The sequence below is a fragment of the Canis lupus genome, chromosome 17, assembly GCF_011100685.1.
Source record: "Canis lupus familiaris isolate Mischka breed German Shepherd chromosome 17, alternate assembly UU_Cfam_GSD_1.0, whole genome shotgun sequence".
Lineage (NCBI taxonomy): Eukaryota > Metazoa > Chordata > Mammalia > Carnivora > Canidae > Canis > Canis lupus.
In genome coordinates this window covers 18774817-18790826 of record NC_049238.1, presented here as the reverse complement: position 1 = coordinate 18790826, position 16010 = coordinate 18774817, and the positions used below count along the sequence as shown (strand labels likewise).

Sequence of the window (16010 nt, the reverse complement as noted above, 5' to 3'; positions counted from 1 at the left end):
AAAATGTTAATATTTAAATGATTTGTGTAAATAGATGAACTACTGAATGGTCTTTTTCTCTTGTTTCTCTTGTGCAAGTGTTTCTCTTGCATTGTTTTAATTCACAGCTTTAATTACTAAGTATATTATTATAAGTTTGCTACGTCTTCACTCTCACTACTGGTCTTATCCTCAAGATTTGTGGAATAAATTTTGAATTTATTCATAGTGAAATAATGAATTTAGGGTTCAAAATTATATTGCGTTCTAACAGCCATTTATCAAAAACTCATTATGTGTCAGGCAGTATACTGGAGTATGCTTAATACTTTTAAAAATGCTCCTGCAAAGTATTTTTTACAGATGAGGAATCTGAGACTCAGGAAGGTTAAATAACTCTCCCATTGTCGTAGCTAGGAAAATAGCAGAGTTGGGATTTAAATCACAGCTGCTAGTTTCCAAAGTTGCTTTTCTTCCTAGTGCAGGGTACTTACCCAGCATATTTAGTTATGTTTAAATAAACATATATTTTAATAATTCTGGACAATTTTTATAAGCCTGCAGAACTCTGAGCCACATTTATTTTGGATATTTTTCTCATTTAGGGATTTTTTTTTTTTTTAAGAAAAAAGTGTTATGGATTTCCATGTTATTATACACTTAATTTATACAGTTGATTTCTCTGAAATAACATCTTGCCTAGTTAGAACAACCTCCCTCTCTCCCAAGTTAATTTCTACAAAATTGATTCATGCCAAGTGTTTCTGTATTCAGTATTTGCTATGAAATATGGGCCTGTTTTTCTTATAACTTTCTATTTTAAAGGCAGCACCATTACCCGACTAAGTCTCTTACCCTTCCCCAAATGTAAATCCTGCCTCTTCAGCAGCAGCAGAAGCTCTGCATTGTTTCTGTTGGAAGTGTGAGCTCAAGGGGACAGACATTCCCACTGCTTAGCTGGTGCACTAAAGCTGTGATCTGCCCTTGTTGTATTATTAATGGCACAATGTTTTTATGTTGCAGATGGCTGAGAGCTAGCCAGGAAAATTCAGTACCATGATGGCTCAGTTTCCCACAGCTATGAATGGTAAGCCGCTTTGTGCTTATGGCAAGTTAAAGAGGTTATGGGGGGGTTTTGGCTAGAGGTTATAAAATATTCATTTTGATATTTTTCCTTAAGCTTATAAATGCAAAACTTAAAGTATTCTTATTGAAAATGTTAGTTTACTTTAAAACTCTGAATATATCTTCTGTTAGAATATTATGCAGTAAATCTTGCAACTCAGTTTAAGCATGTTCTGCACTATCTAGAATGTGTGCTTCCTTGCCTTTGAGCAGTTATGAATAACCTAAAGGATTTATTGTTTGATGCATAAAATGGGAGGACAAAAAGCAGAGTGCTGTAAGTGAAGAACATTAAAGATATTTTCAATTGTTTGGAATGACTGTGAACTGATTAAGCCAATAAAGATTCATTTAGTAATATACATATAAAATTAAGTTATCCTTTTATAAAGGATTATATATGCCTATACACACAGTTGTTTAATATGAAACATTTTTAAAGAAAGTGTTGAGGTAACTTCAGTAACAAAATTTTTAAAGCATCTTTTCTGATTCTAGTTGTAATTCTTTTCCCAAATACAAATTAAGTACCCTTAATAAGTATTAAGTTACCGTGTATGTCATTTAGAATTAATTGAGAAAATGCATTATATTTTTTAATTGCTAAAGAAGTCTAAGATGGAACTTCTTAAATATGTGGTAAATTTCATTAGCCAATTATAAATAGAAGGGAATAGAGAGTCTAGTTGGTCATTCTTAACATTTAAATTGAAAGCAGTAATATTAAAGAACATTAGAGGGAAAAAGAAGCATCATGAATAATTCTACCACTTTCAAACCGCAATTCTGTTTCAATGTTACCATCTAGTATTTGATCAAGTACATCGTTTTTAAAAATATATTTTAAGTCATTGGGCCAAATTAAGCACATTGTTAATACAAAAATACATGTTGTATATCTAAAATGTTAAGACTCAAGATTGACCTTGTGAGATTTAAGGGAGTTTTGGGAAAATGAATTATTTGTGTAAAACTAAATTCTGTGTGCTAGAATTCTATGTCATATAGGGATGGACTTGAGATAAGAGTTTTGTTTTGCTTTTTGCCTTTTCAGAACTCTTATTTAAAGATTCAGCATGAGCATTGCTGGAAATGGTGTGGGATTATGAAGATTATTAGATGCTGCAGACTATTTTTAAAAATTAAAAATGGTTTTTTCCTCATAATGAGTGATAAAAGTTTAGAATCGGTAATAATTGTAGTAGTAATGTGCTCTACCCAAATTTGAGGATTTCTGCGCACCATGCAAAGGAATTTGCATTAAACACATAGTTTAGTTTCAAACTTCAACAAAATGTTAAGAAGGTTTACAAACAAAATGAACATAAATGCAAGCAGTATAGGCCTAGTCTTTCTTCATTCTGTTTCTTCCATTCCCTTAGCATTTGTGTATCTACTTTGTAGCTCACTGCATTACTTATGAAAGAACAATATTGGACAAAATGTTGGATAATTATTTTAGGAGTGATAGATAGGAACCTAGGTAGTAAAAAAAAAAAAATAGAAGTAGTAATTTTTTAAAACCTCTGAAGTACTGATAGCAAATGTAGACTGGGGTACCCCTCTACTTAGTTTAAAATATAGCTGAAGATTAAAGATAATCTTGTATATATCTAATTCAGGTCCAGTTCAGAGTTTAACATCTTATTGGAAGAGGCATTCACATATAGCACAAAACCTTCAAAAATAGTGTTTACTCTTAGTAAATGCTCAATTATAGATGGTGTTTAAATCTTTTCAATGCCTAGTACTGTTGGAACTTGTCTATAAGTGCCCTAGACCAAGCTGTGTGTCTAAATGCTTCTAATGTATTTCTCACATTTTGCCATGTCTATTTCATCATCCCAAGCCTAACCATGGATTAGATTTCTTTGGTTCTCACAGAGCTGTGCTGCCTTATATAGTAGCCATTAGCTACATGTGACGATTTCAACTTAACTTTAAATTAATAAAAAATAAATTCAATCTCTGAGTCATACAGCCAGCCACATTTCAAACTCTCAAAGCCACATGTGGCCAGTGGCCATTGTATTGGACAATGCAGATACAGAACATTTACATCATCTCAGAAAGTTCTATTGAGCAGATATTCTTTTCTTAGTCTCTTTGCTTCACTTCCCATCTCCTCAACAGAGCAAAAAAGATCAGTGCGTCATATTTTTACCACTCGTGACTCTAATTCTGGTGTCTTCTGCACCAGCAGAATCATCCTTGCCAGAGTCTTCTTTGATCATGGTAGGTTTGCTTTCTGCTTTTCAAAAATGTAATGAAATTGTAAACACAGAGAACCTGATATTTCAGTCATCAGGTGATAAGCAAGAGGCTACTTCCAATTCATGCTGCTGCCTGTTTGTAGTGTACTGTGGCTTGTTCCAGCCTTAAAACTGGGGTGGGTACTGAAAACTGGTTAAAGGAGTAAGAAGTTCTAAAGCCCATGACGATGGCTATATCCAAACTATGGAAATGGGGAGAAGGAGGGGGAGGGAGAGAACAGTTAATGGCTTTAGGAGGGGAAAAAAAATGCCATTTTAGAGTTTTATTACCTTTTCAGAATTTTAGAGTTCACTAGTTTTTTTCATCTGTGTAATTAGGAAATTGTTAAACATTGGATCTGCAGAATCAGATGTGGTATGATACTGCATTTATAATAGCCCAAGCATTTATTATTCAAGTCCCAGTTAAGGCTTTAGTTCTATCTAGACCAGTATTCTTAGTTGTGTTTTAGAGATAGAAGTTTGTACTGGGTTGACATATATCATTTGGCTATTATTTTGAACTGGACCCAGAAATAGTCTTCAGTTAATATCACAGCATACAAACCGGGTATAACATGTTTGAATCGTGTACCTTCAGAACTGTGTGTTAGAATACTACTGTGCTACTATTCAGCTGTGTTGACTTAATCTTGTGGAACGTGTGTGTGTGTGTGTGGGTGTGTGTACACCTGTATGTACATATACACATGTGTGTGTATGTCTATATATGTAAAACAGGGATGACACTATTTACTGCATGGGATTTAGCATATAGTAGACATTCTGTAAATGTCTCTTTTTCCTTCTACATAGACCATAAGTACGTTTTTGACAGAGCCAGTAGGTGACAAGATGAGAATAAGCAACAGAAATCTTTGTGAAAATACCACATTCTCAATTTAGTGATGAGTGGGGGAAATGAATAGAATTTTAATACATTTCTAAAGTGATTAGACAATGTAAAAGGTTGTTAGTTTTTCAAGGAAATATTAAACATCAACCTCAAAACAGGTTTTCCTGACTTTCTGTAAGGCTTATGAATAAATACAGAGAAAGATTGGGAAATGTTTTACTGGAAATTTAAAATAATGAACTGTTAACTCTTGGAAAGGTTCTGTTAGTACATATTCTAAGAAAGCCAGAATTGGATCAACTTTTTTTTTTTTAATATTTTATTTATTTATTTATTTATTTATTTATTTATTTATTTATTTATTTATTTATTTATTTTCGTGGGAGAGGAGGGGACAGGAAGGGAGAAGACAGCATAGGAGGAAGGGCAGAGGGAGAGGGAGAATCTTAAGCAGACTCCTTGCCCAGCCCGATCTCATAACCCTGAGATGATGACCTGAACCAAAATCAAGAGTCAGACTCCTAATTGACTGAGACACCCCAGGTGCCCTTGATCAACTATTTTTAAATGGTTTTGAAATACATGTATTCCTAGTTTTCTTATTTCTGTGTAACTTTTCCTTTTTGTAAAATTCTTAGTGCCTTAACTTCTCGTGTGTTAATGTCATTCTTTTGAGGTGTCCAGATTTAAAGATTATTTAAATATTACTTAAAAATTATCCCTTGTCATTACGCTTCAGACATTTTTTTCTATAAGTGACATTCATCATGATAATATTGAGTCATGGCTAAAGGAGTATGTGAGTTCCTTTAAAGCACATTTTATTTATCTTTTTACCCCTAGTCTTTGTACACAGTGGTGCCCCATAAGTGTTTTTTGACCGAATGTTTATGAAGGCGTCAAGGTTGCTGGAACTAAGCAAGAAACCTTATCAGATAGTTGGCCACTGTTAAGACAGATAACTAAGGATAGGTAAGGTGATAGTAGGACATAAGGAAGCACTGTCCTTCGGATGCACTGTCCTTTGGATGCCACGGAGGCCTCTGCAGTCTTAGGAAGCAGTTTGCCACTCCCTGAGGATGTACTCTTTCTGGGGTTGTGTGAGAGCAGCTTAAGCCTTCCTAACCAGACTCTCCAGATTTAAAATAGTCTTAAGGTTTCTGACTAAAAAAGCCTCACTCTCCGTATTTTCTGGCAAGGTACCTTTACCAGAAGGGGAAGAGCCTGAGAAAGATTTTAATGCTCTGACTTCTCCTTAATTATATTGTTTCCTGGGATTGGGTTGAGTAAAGAAACTAATTTATTGAATGGCCTCCATGTGGCAGGCATATATTAAATGGTATATTTTTATTTTGTTTTATTTTTAAGTTGGGTTTATTGGGGTATAATTTACCCTTCTTAAGTATATAGTTTGATGAGTTTTAACAAATGTATAAAGCCATATAAATTACGATATGAAACATTTCCATTATCCAAAAGATTCCCTCATATCCCTATACCCCACCCTTAGCCATTGGCAACCATTGATCAGATTTCTATCCCTACAGTTTTTCCAAAATGTCATATGAGTGAAATACATATACCTATTTGTGTCTGGCTTCTTTCACCTAACAAAATATTTTTGCAACCTATCCGTGTCTTTGTATATATCTTTCTATTTCATTGCTGAGAGTAGAATTCCATTGGATAAATGTGTACCACAAGTTGTTTAACCATTCATCTGTAGAAAACATATGGGTTATATCCAGGTCTCGGTGTCTAAACCAAAATGTCTAAAGCTGCTGTAATCATCAAAGGACAGATTTTTATCTGGAAAAAAGTCTTCATTTCTCATGGTAAATACCTATGAGTTTATTGCTGGGTTGCATGAAAAATGCATATTTAACTTCAGAAGTTGCCAGACAGACTCTTTTTTCTAAATTGTCTCCGTTTTCTTCTCTACCAGTAGATGTGAGAGTTTGAGTTGCTCAGCATCCTTGCAGCGGTTTTCGAAAAACTTTAGACATTCTGTAGGCATGGAGTAATATGTTACCTGTAGTTTTATTTTTTTTTTAAGATTTTGTTTATTTATTCATGAGAGAGAGAGAGGCAGAGACGTAGGCAAAGGGAAAAGCAGGCTCCCTGCATGGAGCCTAATGTGGGACTCGATCCCTGGACCCCAGGATCACAAGCTGAGCCAAAGGCAGATGCTCAACCACTGAGCCACCCAGGGGCCCTGTTACTCTAGTTTTGATATTCATTTCCCTCATGATCAGTGACATTGAACATCTTGTCACATGCTTATTTGCCATCTGGATATCTTTAATATGTCTGTTCAAATCTTTTGCCCATTTTTTTGGGTGGGGGAGGAGCAGGGATTGTATTAATGAGTTGAATAGTTTTTATATATGCTGGATGCATGTCCTTTATTATGTTTTGCAAATATTTTCTCCCAGTCTGTAACTTGTCTTTTCCTTTTTTTTAAAAAAAAAGATTTATTTATTTATTTATTTTAGAGAAAGCGAGAAAGCAGGTGCACATACAAGCATGAATGGGGGCAGGGGTGGAGGGAGAGAATCTCAAGCAGACTCCCTGCTGAGCACAGAGCCAGATTTGGGGCTTGATTTCCTGACCCATGAGATCGTGGCCTGAGCTGAAATCACAAGTCTGATATTTAACCAGTTGAGCCACCCAGGTGCCCCAATGTCTTTTTACTTTCTTAACAGTGTCTTTAAGAAAGAAGTCCAGCTTATCAAAAAATTTTAATAATTTGCATGTTTTGTGTCCTAAAATCATTTCCTAATCCAGTCACAAAGATTTTCTTCTTTGTTTTCTTCAAGAAGTTTTATAGATTGGCTCCTGTGTTTAATTTTGTAATCCACTTAGAGATAATTTTTTGTATGTGGTGCAGGATTGAGTGGTTTGGTTTTTGTTGTTGTTGTTCATGTACATGTCTACTCTTTCAGCTTGTTTCAATGAAGAGTTATCCTTTCCCCATTGAATTATCTTGACCTCTTTGTTGAAATCAACTGACAATGTATTTGTAGGTTTATTTCTTTTTAATTATCCTCAGGGCAGATAGTTTAAGATCCTCAGTTAAGTCTGTGGATTCTGATCTTGTCTTCAACACTTACCAGCTCTGGTACCTTGTGCAAATTATTTAATCTCTCCATGCCTCTGTTTCCTCCTCTGTAAAACAATGATACCAGTAATAGTTACCTCATGGAATTCTTGCGACTGTTTAGAAACAGTACACATAAAGCTCTTAGAGAAATACCTAACACGTGGCACATTAAATGCTAGCTATTATTATTTTACCAATCTAATAGATGAAGAATTATATTTAGTGTTATTTTTAGAGTAGATACACTATCTATTACATACAGTCTTCACAACAACCCTGTAAAGTTATATAATCTTCCTAATTTTTGGAGGTGACAGCTGAGGTATAGAGAACATAAGCATTTTATCCATAAATATTGAGAGACAATGTAGCACAGAGTTCAGAGTACCTGGGTTCTAATCTCAGCACTGCCACTAATTAGTTGGGTGACCACCATAAGTTTTGGTTTCCTTACCTGTGTCAGGGGTATAATAGTAGTATCTAATGTACAGGGTAGTGGTGGGGAGTCAGTGAGTTACGGCATAAAAAGTCCCTGACATAGGGTCCAGGCTCAGTAAAAGTGAGCTGCTTCCTTCTTTGTCATCCTTTGTTGTTGTCGTTGTTTTCTGTTGTCATCATCAGTTTTCCAGATTCCTATGGTAGTAAAGCAGTCTACATCCACACTCCTAGTCACAGGAATCATGACAGATTAATTTGTTCACTGATAAACCAAGTAGGTGTCTACTTTGTATGTGGTATTTATTTAGAAAGCGTATAGATGTAGGTGTTTTAGGAACTTCTTCAGTATATCTGTTTCTGTATTTTTAACTTTAATCTTAAAACTTATCTTTAAAAGAGGATGTTTCAGTAATCCATTCATTTAAGGCTAAGAAATATTTATTAAATCAGATCTATCTTAGTGTTTCAAAGTATAGTGGGAACCTACTTTTCAATGATAGTCATTCTTGGAAACAACTCTGTAGGCAGATTTTTATACCATAAACAGCAAACATGTATGAGTTTATGTATCTAAACATTTTTGGTTTCTTATTAGTGAAAGTTGGGTAAACTGAAAAGGTAGTCAGAAGTGAAGTATAGATGGTTATTAGCTATGTTGATTGTGTAAAGAGGATGGGAATAATATTTTATTAATCTTCTTATTTCTGGAATTTAGCCTATTGCCTGTATCTATTGAGTGGTATACAGTAATTATTCTATAGATGTTAATTGGTTGAATGAGCGAAGAACTTCAGGGCTGTGCCATATATATAGTCATGAGAGCTCTACTCTGTGTCATGCAGGATAGAGTACTGTCACTAAATGGACACCTGTGATCATATTTACATTTTAGAAGTATTTTGAGCATTCTCGTGTGTGTGTGTGTGTGTGTGTGTGTGTGTGTATGTATACTATAATTTCTTTGTCTTTTACTTATGGTTTAGGAGGGCCAAACATGTGGGCTATTACCTCTGAAGAACGGACTAAGCATGACAAGCAATTTGATAACCTCAAACCCTCAGGAGGTTATATAACAGGTTTGTATTTATATTTTATTTGTGAGTTATGTCCCTTTTCATTTAATGTCTTAGAATTAGTTTTAATTCGATTACCATCAAATTTGTATTACTAAGTGATAAAATTCCTGCCATTCAGAATTCATGAATTAAAAAAAAAAAATAGTGGCTTTCTTATTTTATCTGGAACTGTCTAAATTTGTTTTGGATTTGGCTTATGGAAGATCTTTTCCTAATTCTAAATTATAACCAAGAATGCTGTCTAGTTTCCCACTGTAACATTCTTTCTAGAACATTTTCAATTTATTTCTTAAGGCCGTTGGGACTTTTTTCCAAATGTATTAATATTATCCTAATAGGTTGTGCCAGTTCCCTGTATAACAGTCAGTATTACTAAGTCTAGAAGAAGTGTGCATCAGGCCCATTTCCTTGAAAATAATCTAGAATTTCGTTCCTACAATCTGTTTTTATGATGCTAGTCCTCTGTTTTTGAGAGGTGATCCCAAGTGTTGATTGTTGGCACTAATCCTTGTTTTGCAAGATGACCTCCAGAACCTAAGGAGGATTAATTTTGGTGTGCTTTCAAATTTTTTTCTATCAGTTAAACTTTTTTTCTATGCCAAAGCACCTGAGTGCTTTATTTACAGTAATAGTAACTATAAGGACTAATATTTACCAAATCACTGTATTTCAGATGCTGTACTTAAGTACATTATCTCATTTAATCTTGCAACAACATAGTAAAGTAGCTACTGTTGTCTGTATTTCAGAGTGTTGGTGTTGATCTGGGCTTTGAAACTTTTCAGTCTGATTTTGGAATCCGTCCTCTTAGCCATTATAGTTTAATGTGATTTGTACTTCTATAATAATAGCCACCTTTCCTGGTATCAGGGCTGGGATTTGATTACCCTACTTGCAAGTTAATAACGTAGTCTGTTGCTGTCACCTGGATTCGGCACAAGACCCAGGGTTCCTGAGACAGAGACCAAGGACTTTGTTAGAAATGGCACAGCTAGCAGCATGAGCATCAGCATGTTCCTATAGGTTTCTGTGTCCCCTAAGTTCCACGGGGTGATGCAGAGAGCCCAAAAGGATATTAAACATGCAGCGGGTGTTTTATAGGACAGGAACACTGAGCCTGAGGGAACCCACCATTTTTAGCAAGCAGGCTTGTTTTTTGGCCCAGGGAGAAACATTACCTAATCATGCCTCAAGAATGCTCACTGCAAACCCGACTGAGAAACCGCTCAGGTAGAGAGCAGTTAGGGTCTTTCATTCTTGGCACGCACAGCAGGACATAGGAGGATTGTGAGAGACCCATGGGGGACTAACCTTCCCAACATCTGGTATTTTTTATTTTAGAACTCTTCTAGGGAATACTGTTTTTAATTATAAATTTTATTAAATGGAAATATTATCAAATAATACCCCAGTTATTATAGGAAACCTAAGATGAATAATGTAATCTTTCATCATTGATTAATGCATATAACTTAATTTGTGGCTTTTTTGTTTTAAAACTGCTCAATCTTATTAATGTAACATAAATAATTTTGTGTATTTCTGTTCTTTAGTGACTGAAATTAAAATGACAAATCAATAGCATTATTATATTGCCCATTATTATTATTCATAGGCATTGGAGGAATTCTATCTACTAATGTGCTATTTGACTTTTGCTTTTATTACCTTCAGGGGATCAAGCCCGTACCTTTTTCTTACAGTCAGGCCTGCCGGCTCCTGTTTTAGCTGAAATATGGTAAGGTATTCTCTTTTCTAGATGAACTTAAATTTCTGATAGTCTGGTTTTGTTTTGTTTTTCTTTAAAGGTTTTATTTATTTATTCATGAGAGACAGAGAGAGGCAGAGACAAAGGCAGAGGGAGAAGCAGGCTTTCTTCAGGGAGCCTGATATGGGACTCGATCCTAGATCCTGGGATCACGCCCTGAGCTGAAGGCCGACACTCAAATGCTAAGCCATCCAGACATCCCTGTTTTTGTTTTTGATACAGTGTTAATATAAAGTTATTTTTACTCATAGTCTGCTCTTGCTAAGTATTTCTTCAGCTTTTAGGAAAATAAATTTTACTGAGTAAATGACTAAAAATAATTGAGATTTTGTTCTATTGGACAATTTTTTTTTTTTAAGATTTTACTTATTTGAGTGAGCAAACAGATCAGTAGCGAGGGGGTGGAGTGTGCAGAGAGGGAGGGGCAGAGGGAGAAAGCAGACTCTGGGTGCTCCATCCCAGCACCCTAGGCTCATGACCTGAGCTGAAGGCAGATGCTTACCAACTGAGCCACCCATATGTCCCTCTATTGGACAAATTATTAATGTCCTTTGAATTTTTCAGGAAAAATGGAAGCATCACCATTGAAAAATGTTTCTTTATAATTTGGCAGACTCTCAAAATCTTCTTTCTGTTACTTTGTAGTTATTTATCTCTTTCATCATCTATAAGCCCAAAATTAGCTCTCCCTTTTCCTGCTCCTCTCTTAATCAAAATTGTTCTTCATATTATCTAGAGTTTTGTTTTTTAATGCATTTATAATAGATACCAATCCCTACCCCATCTTTCTTTCCACTTGGAATATTCCCATACCTGGCAGAGTACTGGACACATAACAAACTTCCAGTAAATATTTGAGCAAATTAATAAATTAAATTTAGAATGATTATACTCTTGAAAGTTTCTTTCTGTCCACACTGGGGGTATCATCCCAAAGGTCTCATAGCTTCTCTACACATGGATTTCATGTAGACTGGCAATATTTCATTAGATGCTATCTTTGGTCAGTATTTCTTAATGTACAGGTTTTAACTTTGCTTGTTTATATATATGTGCTTATTAAGTATTGATCTGTGTGTGAATGCTGTGTCATTTTTTTCCATTTTATCATCCTCAAAAATACTAACCTTACATACCAATCTACCCACCTCATGGTCCTTCTAGGGCTTTATCAGACCTGAACAAGGATGGGAAGATGGATCAGCAGGAGTTCTCCATAGCAATGAAACTCATCAAACTAAAGCTGCAAGGCCAACAGTTGCCCGTAGTCCTCCCTCCTATTATGAAACAACCTCCTATGTTCTCTCCTTTAATTTCTGCTCGTTTTGGTAGGTATTTATTAAATGACAGTTAAACTTGATTCCTAGACATAATATTTAGGGATTAAAAAAGGGTTTGTTAGCCTAAAACAATAATTCTCAGACTCCACGTTAGTTCTCATGTTTGAGATAAGATATGAAACTGACTGTCATAGAAGGGGTGTCCTTGTGTCCCAGTTTTCCAGGGACAGTTCTGATTTATGCCTGTTGTCCTGGCCTCAAGTCTGGTTAGTGTTCTCTTTCACAATTCCCAGTTGGATGATAAATTATATGATCCTCCCTAGTTAGAGCTGATCTTAAATACTATTCTTAGTTTCCTCTCTACTCTGTATGAATAACAGAAAAAAATGTGAACAATTTTAAACTCACTTGAAGTGATTTAAGTTGGGAAGTAATTTAAAATTATTCCTAAGTAGAAATTTTTCTAATTTAAAGGTTAATTACCCAGCTAAATTTAGGGCTAAAAGTTGCAGACTTTGTGCTCCTTAATTTACCATATTCATCAGAGAAAATCCGTTTTCTGTTAATTTTGATTAGCCAATTTCTTATTAATTATATATGAGAAACACTCATTGGGATGGAACATTCAATTAGGTATCTCTGTGTATCTGAAGCTTGTTCTTTCATTCCAGATGTTAGATCTTAAAATACTGAATTCTTACAATGAGCTCTAGAGATAAATACCAGATCATTGTGTGACAACCATACTTATTAGTGTACCTAGTAATCTGCAGTTAGTAAATGAATAAAAGTCATCATTTTATTCCTTTTAAAGAATTGTTCTTAAATCTATGGATGTGTTACTTATAAGAAAAGTGAAATATGTGGCATACTTCTTCTTAAAAATAATGCATATGCATAAATGGGTCTACTAAAGTATCTAGTAACTAGAATATCTTTTGGGGGGAGGGGACATTGGGGGAATATGTATGTATATGTGTTGAGTAACTCAACAGGACTATATTTATTATCCTTACACAAAATCCTACATTTAATCAGGTGATACAGTCTTTCTTTGAGAATACTAACATTTAATTGGAAAAGCCTGCTTAGTTTTCATCATGGTGCTAGAAGAGAGTCTTTAACTCCTTAGTAGGCATTCCCGTAGTTCACATAGGTCAGAATATTGATATTAAAAGCAATGGTGTAATTGCTAAGTCAAAGCTGCTTTAGTGAACTTTTTAACTAAGATTGTTTGTCCGTAGTGTCTCTATAAACCTGGATGTGCCTCACTTGTACTGTCAGTTTGTTTTCTGGCATGTGTTTTATAGTCAATTGCTAGCACTGGGAAATGTGTTCTGTTTTGTGTCTAGGAATGGGAAGCATGCCCAATCTGTCCATTCCTCACTCATTGCCTCCAGTTGCACCTATGACAACCCCCTTATCCTCTGCGACTTCAGGGACCACCCTTCCTCCCGTAATGATGCCGGCTCCCCTAGTGCCTTCTGTTAGCACATCATCACTACCAAATGGAACTCCTGGCCTCATTCAGCCTTTATCCATTCCTTACTCTTCTTCAAGTAAGTAGCTAATGAGTCAGAAACTGTTGGAGAAAGAACTGTTGTGTCCTGGTTGATACAGATTTTATACCTTGTGATATTGTTTAGTGTTAACCTTTTTCTTCATTTCTTTCTTTTCTTAGCATTGCCTCATACATCATCTTACAGTCTCATGATGGGAGGACTCGGCGGTGCTAGTTTACAGAAAGCCCAGTCTCTGATTGATTTAGGATCTAGTAGGTATGAAGGCTTAAAACCTACAACTTTTTATGCTTTCAATAAGGAGTATTTAACAAAAGATTTCTTTTTTTTTTTTTTTTGGAAGCTCTGAGCTTATCCAGGTTTTACTTTATAATGCCCAAATGTAAAAGTGCTTAAGGTAAATTTACTACTTATAACTAATAGAAAATAATTTTTTATTTTTAGAATCAGTAAATGTTTGAAAAAATGTTTCACATAAACTAAAAACGTTCTATCTTTTTTTTTTAAGGTTTTTATTTATTTATTCATGAGAGACACACAGAGGCAAAGACATAGGAAGAGGGAGGAGAAGCAGGCTCCATGCAGAGAGCCCAATGCAGGACTCGATCCCCAAACTCTGGGATCACGCCCCAAGCCAAAGGCAGATGCTCAACCACTGAGCCACCCAGGCGTCCCTTCTGCTATCTTTTTAATTAGTCCGGTTTTTGCCCCAAATTATATACTCTATCAAAAAGTCTCACAAACATGGTATATTATTACTTTTTTCTTGAGCAAAGATTTTATTTATTTATTCATGATAGACAGAGAGAGGCAGAGACACAGGCAGAGGGAGAAGCAGGCTCCACGCAGGGAGCCCGATGAGGGACTGGATCCTGGGACTCCAGGATTGTGCCCTGGGCCAAAGGCAGGCACTAAATCGCTGAGCCACCCAGGGATCCCCTGACCTTGTTTTTCATAACATTACTGAGCCATAGTTTGCCCATCGAGAAGGTGGGGACAGTAATACCTTTTGAGATTGTCATGGGGATTAGAAATAGTATTTGTAAAGGCCCTAACACAGTACTCAGCCTGGCATAATGTTCTGTACTTTGTATGGTACTTGTTTTCCTAAGAGTGAGGTTAAATTATTTAAATTTTTAAAATATCAAGCACAAAAGCAATTACTGTTGTACTATAGAAGGTACAATTCTTAATGTCTCTGCCTTATAAGGTTTAACAAAATGTATTTTATTTAGTAACATAAAGATTTTAAATTAATTTTGTTACAGCTCAACGTCCTCAACTGCTTCACTATCTGGGAACTCGCCCAAGACTGGGACCTCAGAGTGGGCAGTTCCTCAGCCTTCAAGATTAAAATATCGGCAAAAATTTAATAGTCTTGACAAAAGCATGAGTGGGTACCTCTCAGGTAAGTGATATGCGGTGTTTAAGAATATGAGAGAGTTAAAGTTTTTTTATATGAATTTCTACTAAAGAACATTTATTTGAGTTTGTACTCTGTAGTTCACCTAAAATTTTAACATCCAAAAAATTTAGCAGCCATTTGATAAATACAAATATTTTAAGTTGTGTGAGAGTTCAAAATGAGATACAACCTCATTGATTTCTTCAAAGTTCTTACAGTGAAGATGAGCACACAGGTAGACAGCCAACTTTTTGGAAAAAAAGACCTCTGTTTTGAGAAGATTAAGCCTCACCCTCCAGTGCGGTAAAAGGAGAACTTCCCATGACAAGGACCAGCATGTGGCTCCTAGCCCTCCGCTTTTTCCCTGCAGTACCCTTCCTCATTGAATCTTTCTGTACTTGCCCTTACTAAAACCCCCATGAGCATTGCCTGCCCTTTAATGTTCCAACCCAGATGTGCCCATAAGACTCAATCTTAGGTCCTTACAGAACATTGGAGTCCATGCTAGAACATTATCCAAACTTTTCTAATTAAGGATAGTGAAGGGGATATAAACAGAGGATAATAGGCAAGTAGAATTCCTACCTTCTAACTTTCACCCTCTCTCTTCACTCAACAAGTAATTTGCAGTTTAGACAGAGTAATAAAATAAGTGTTTTAAAATAATAGAGCTTTAAAGTTCTAGAGAACATAAAATGGGAGATGGTAATAGTAAAAGGATCAGACAAAAATGTAGGAAGAGAGAGAGCATTTAAGCTCCATCATGAAAGGAAGAGTTAGAGTTTGGACCGATAGAGATTGAAGCTGAGAGCATTTGAGGGTGACAGAAGAACTCTTAAGAGCAAAAAGTACACAGCATGTTTGGAGAGTTTGAAAAGTAGTCTATGGAATTATGAGTATGGGGTCTGTAGTTGTGCATTGGGGCAGGGGAGCAAGAAGGCTTTCGAATTGATTGGACAAGCAAAAATACACAGTGTTTTCTTTAAAGGTATATAACTGTGAAAAAAAAACTTAATAAAAAAGCAAAGTAGGGGGTGATTGGGCCTTGGGTTGGACTGCTCCTTTCTATACACATTAGCTCACCCTGTTTGCCTCTGAGGTCATGTATATCAAAGTCACTAGAAATTGAAGGAAGAAAAAGAAAGACAAGAGAATTATGCACACAAAATTCAGGATAGTAGTTCCCCTCTCCTGGAGGAGGTGTGAAG

At 35.6% G+C, this 16010-nt stretch overlaps 1 protein-coding gene across 1 annotated transcript in view; it reads left to right on the top strand.

Moving 5' to 3' along the window:
• Positions 1-1035: 1035 nt before the first annotated feature.
• Positions 1036-16010, top strand: part of ITSN2 (intersectin 2) — a 102227-nt gene continuing 87252 nt past the window's right edge. Inside the window, 7 exon segments of the mRNA XM_038560916.1 lie at positions 1036-1066; positions 8737-8829; positions 10504-10567; positions 11762-11925; positions 13230-13436; positions 13559-13655; positions 14666-14805. Coding sequence (XP_038416844.1) covers positions 1036-1066; positions 8737-8829; positions 10504-10567; positions 11762-11925; positions 13230-13436; positions 13559-13655; positions 14666-14805 — 796 coding nt within the window.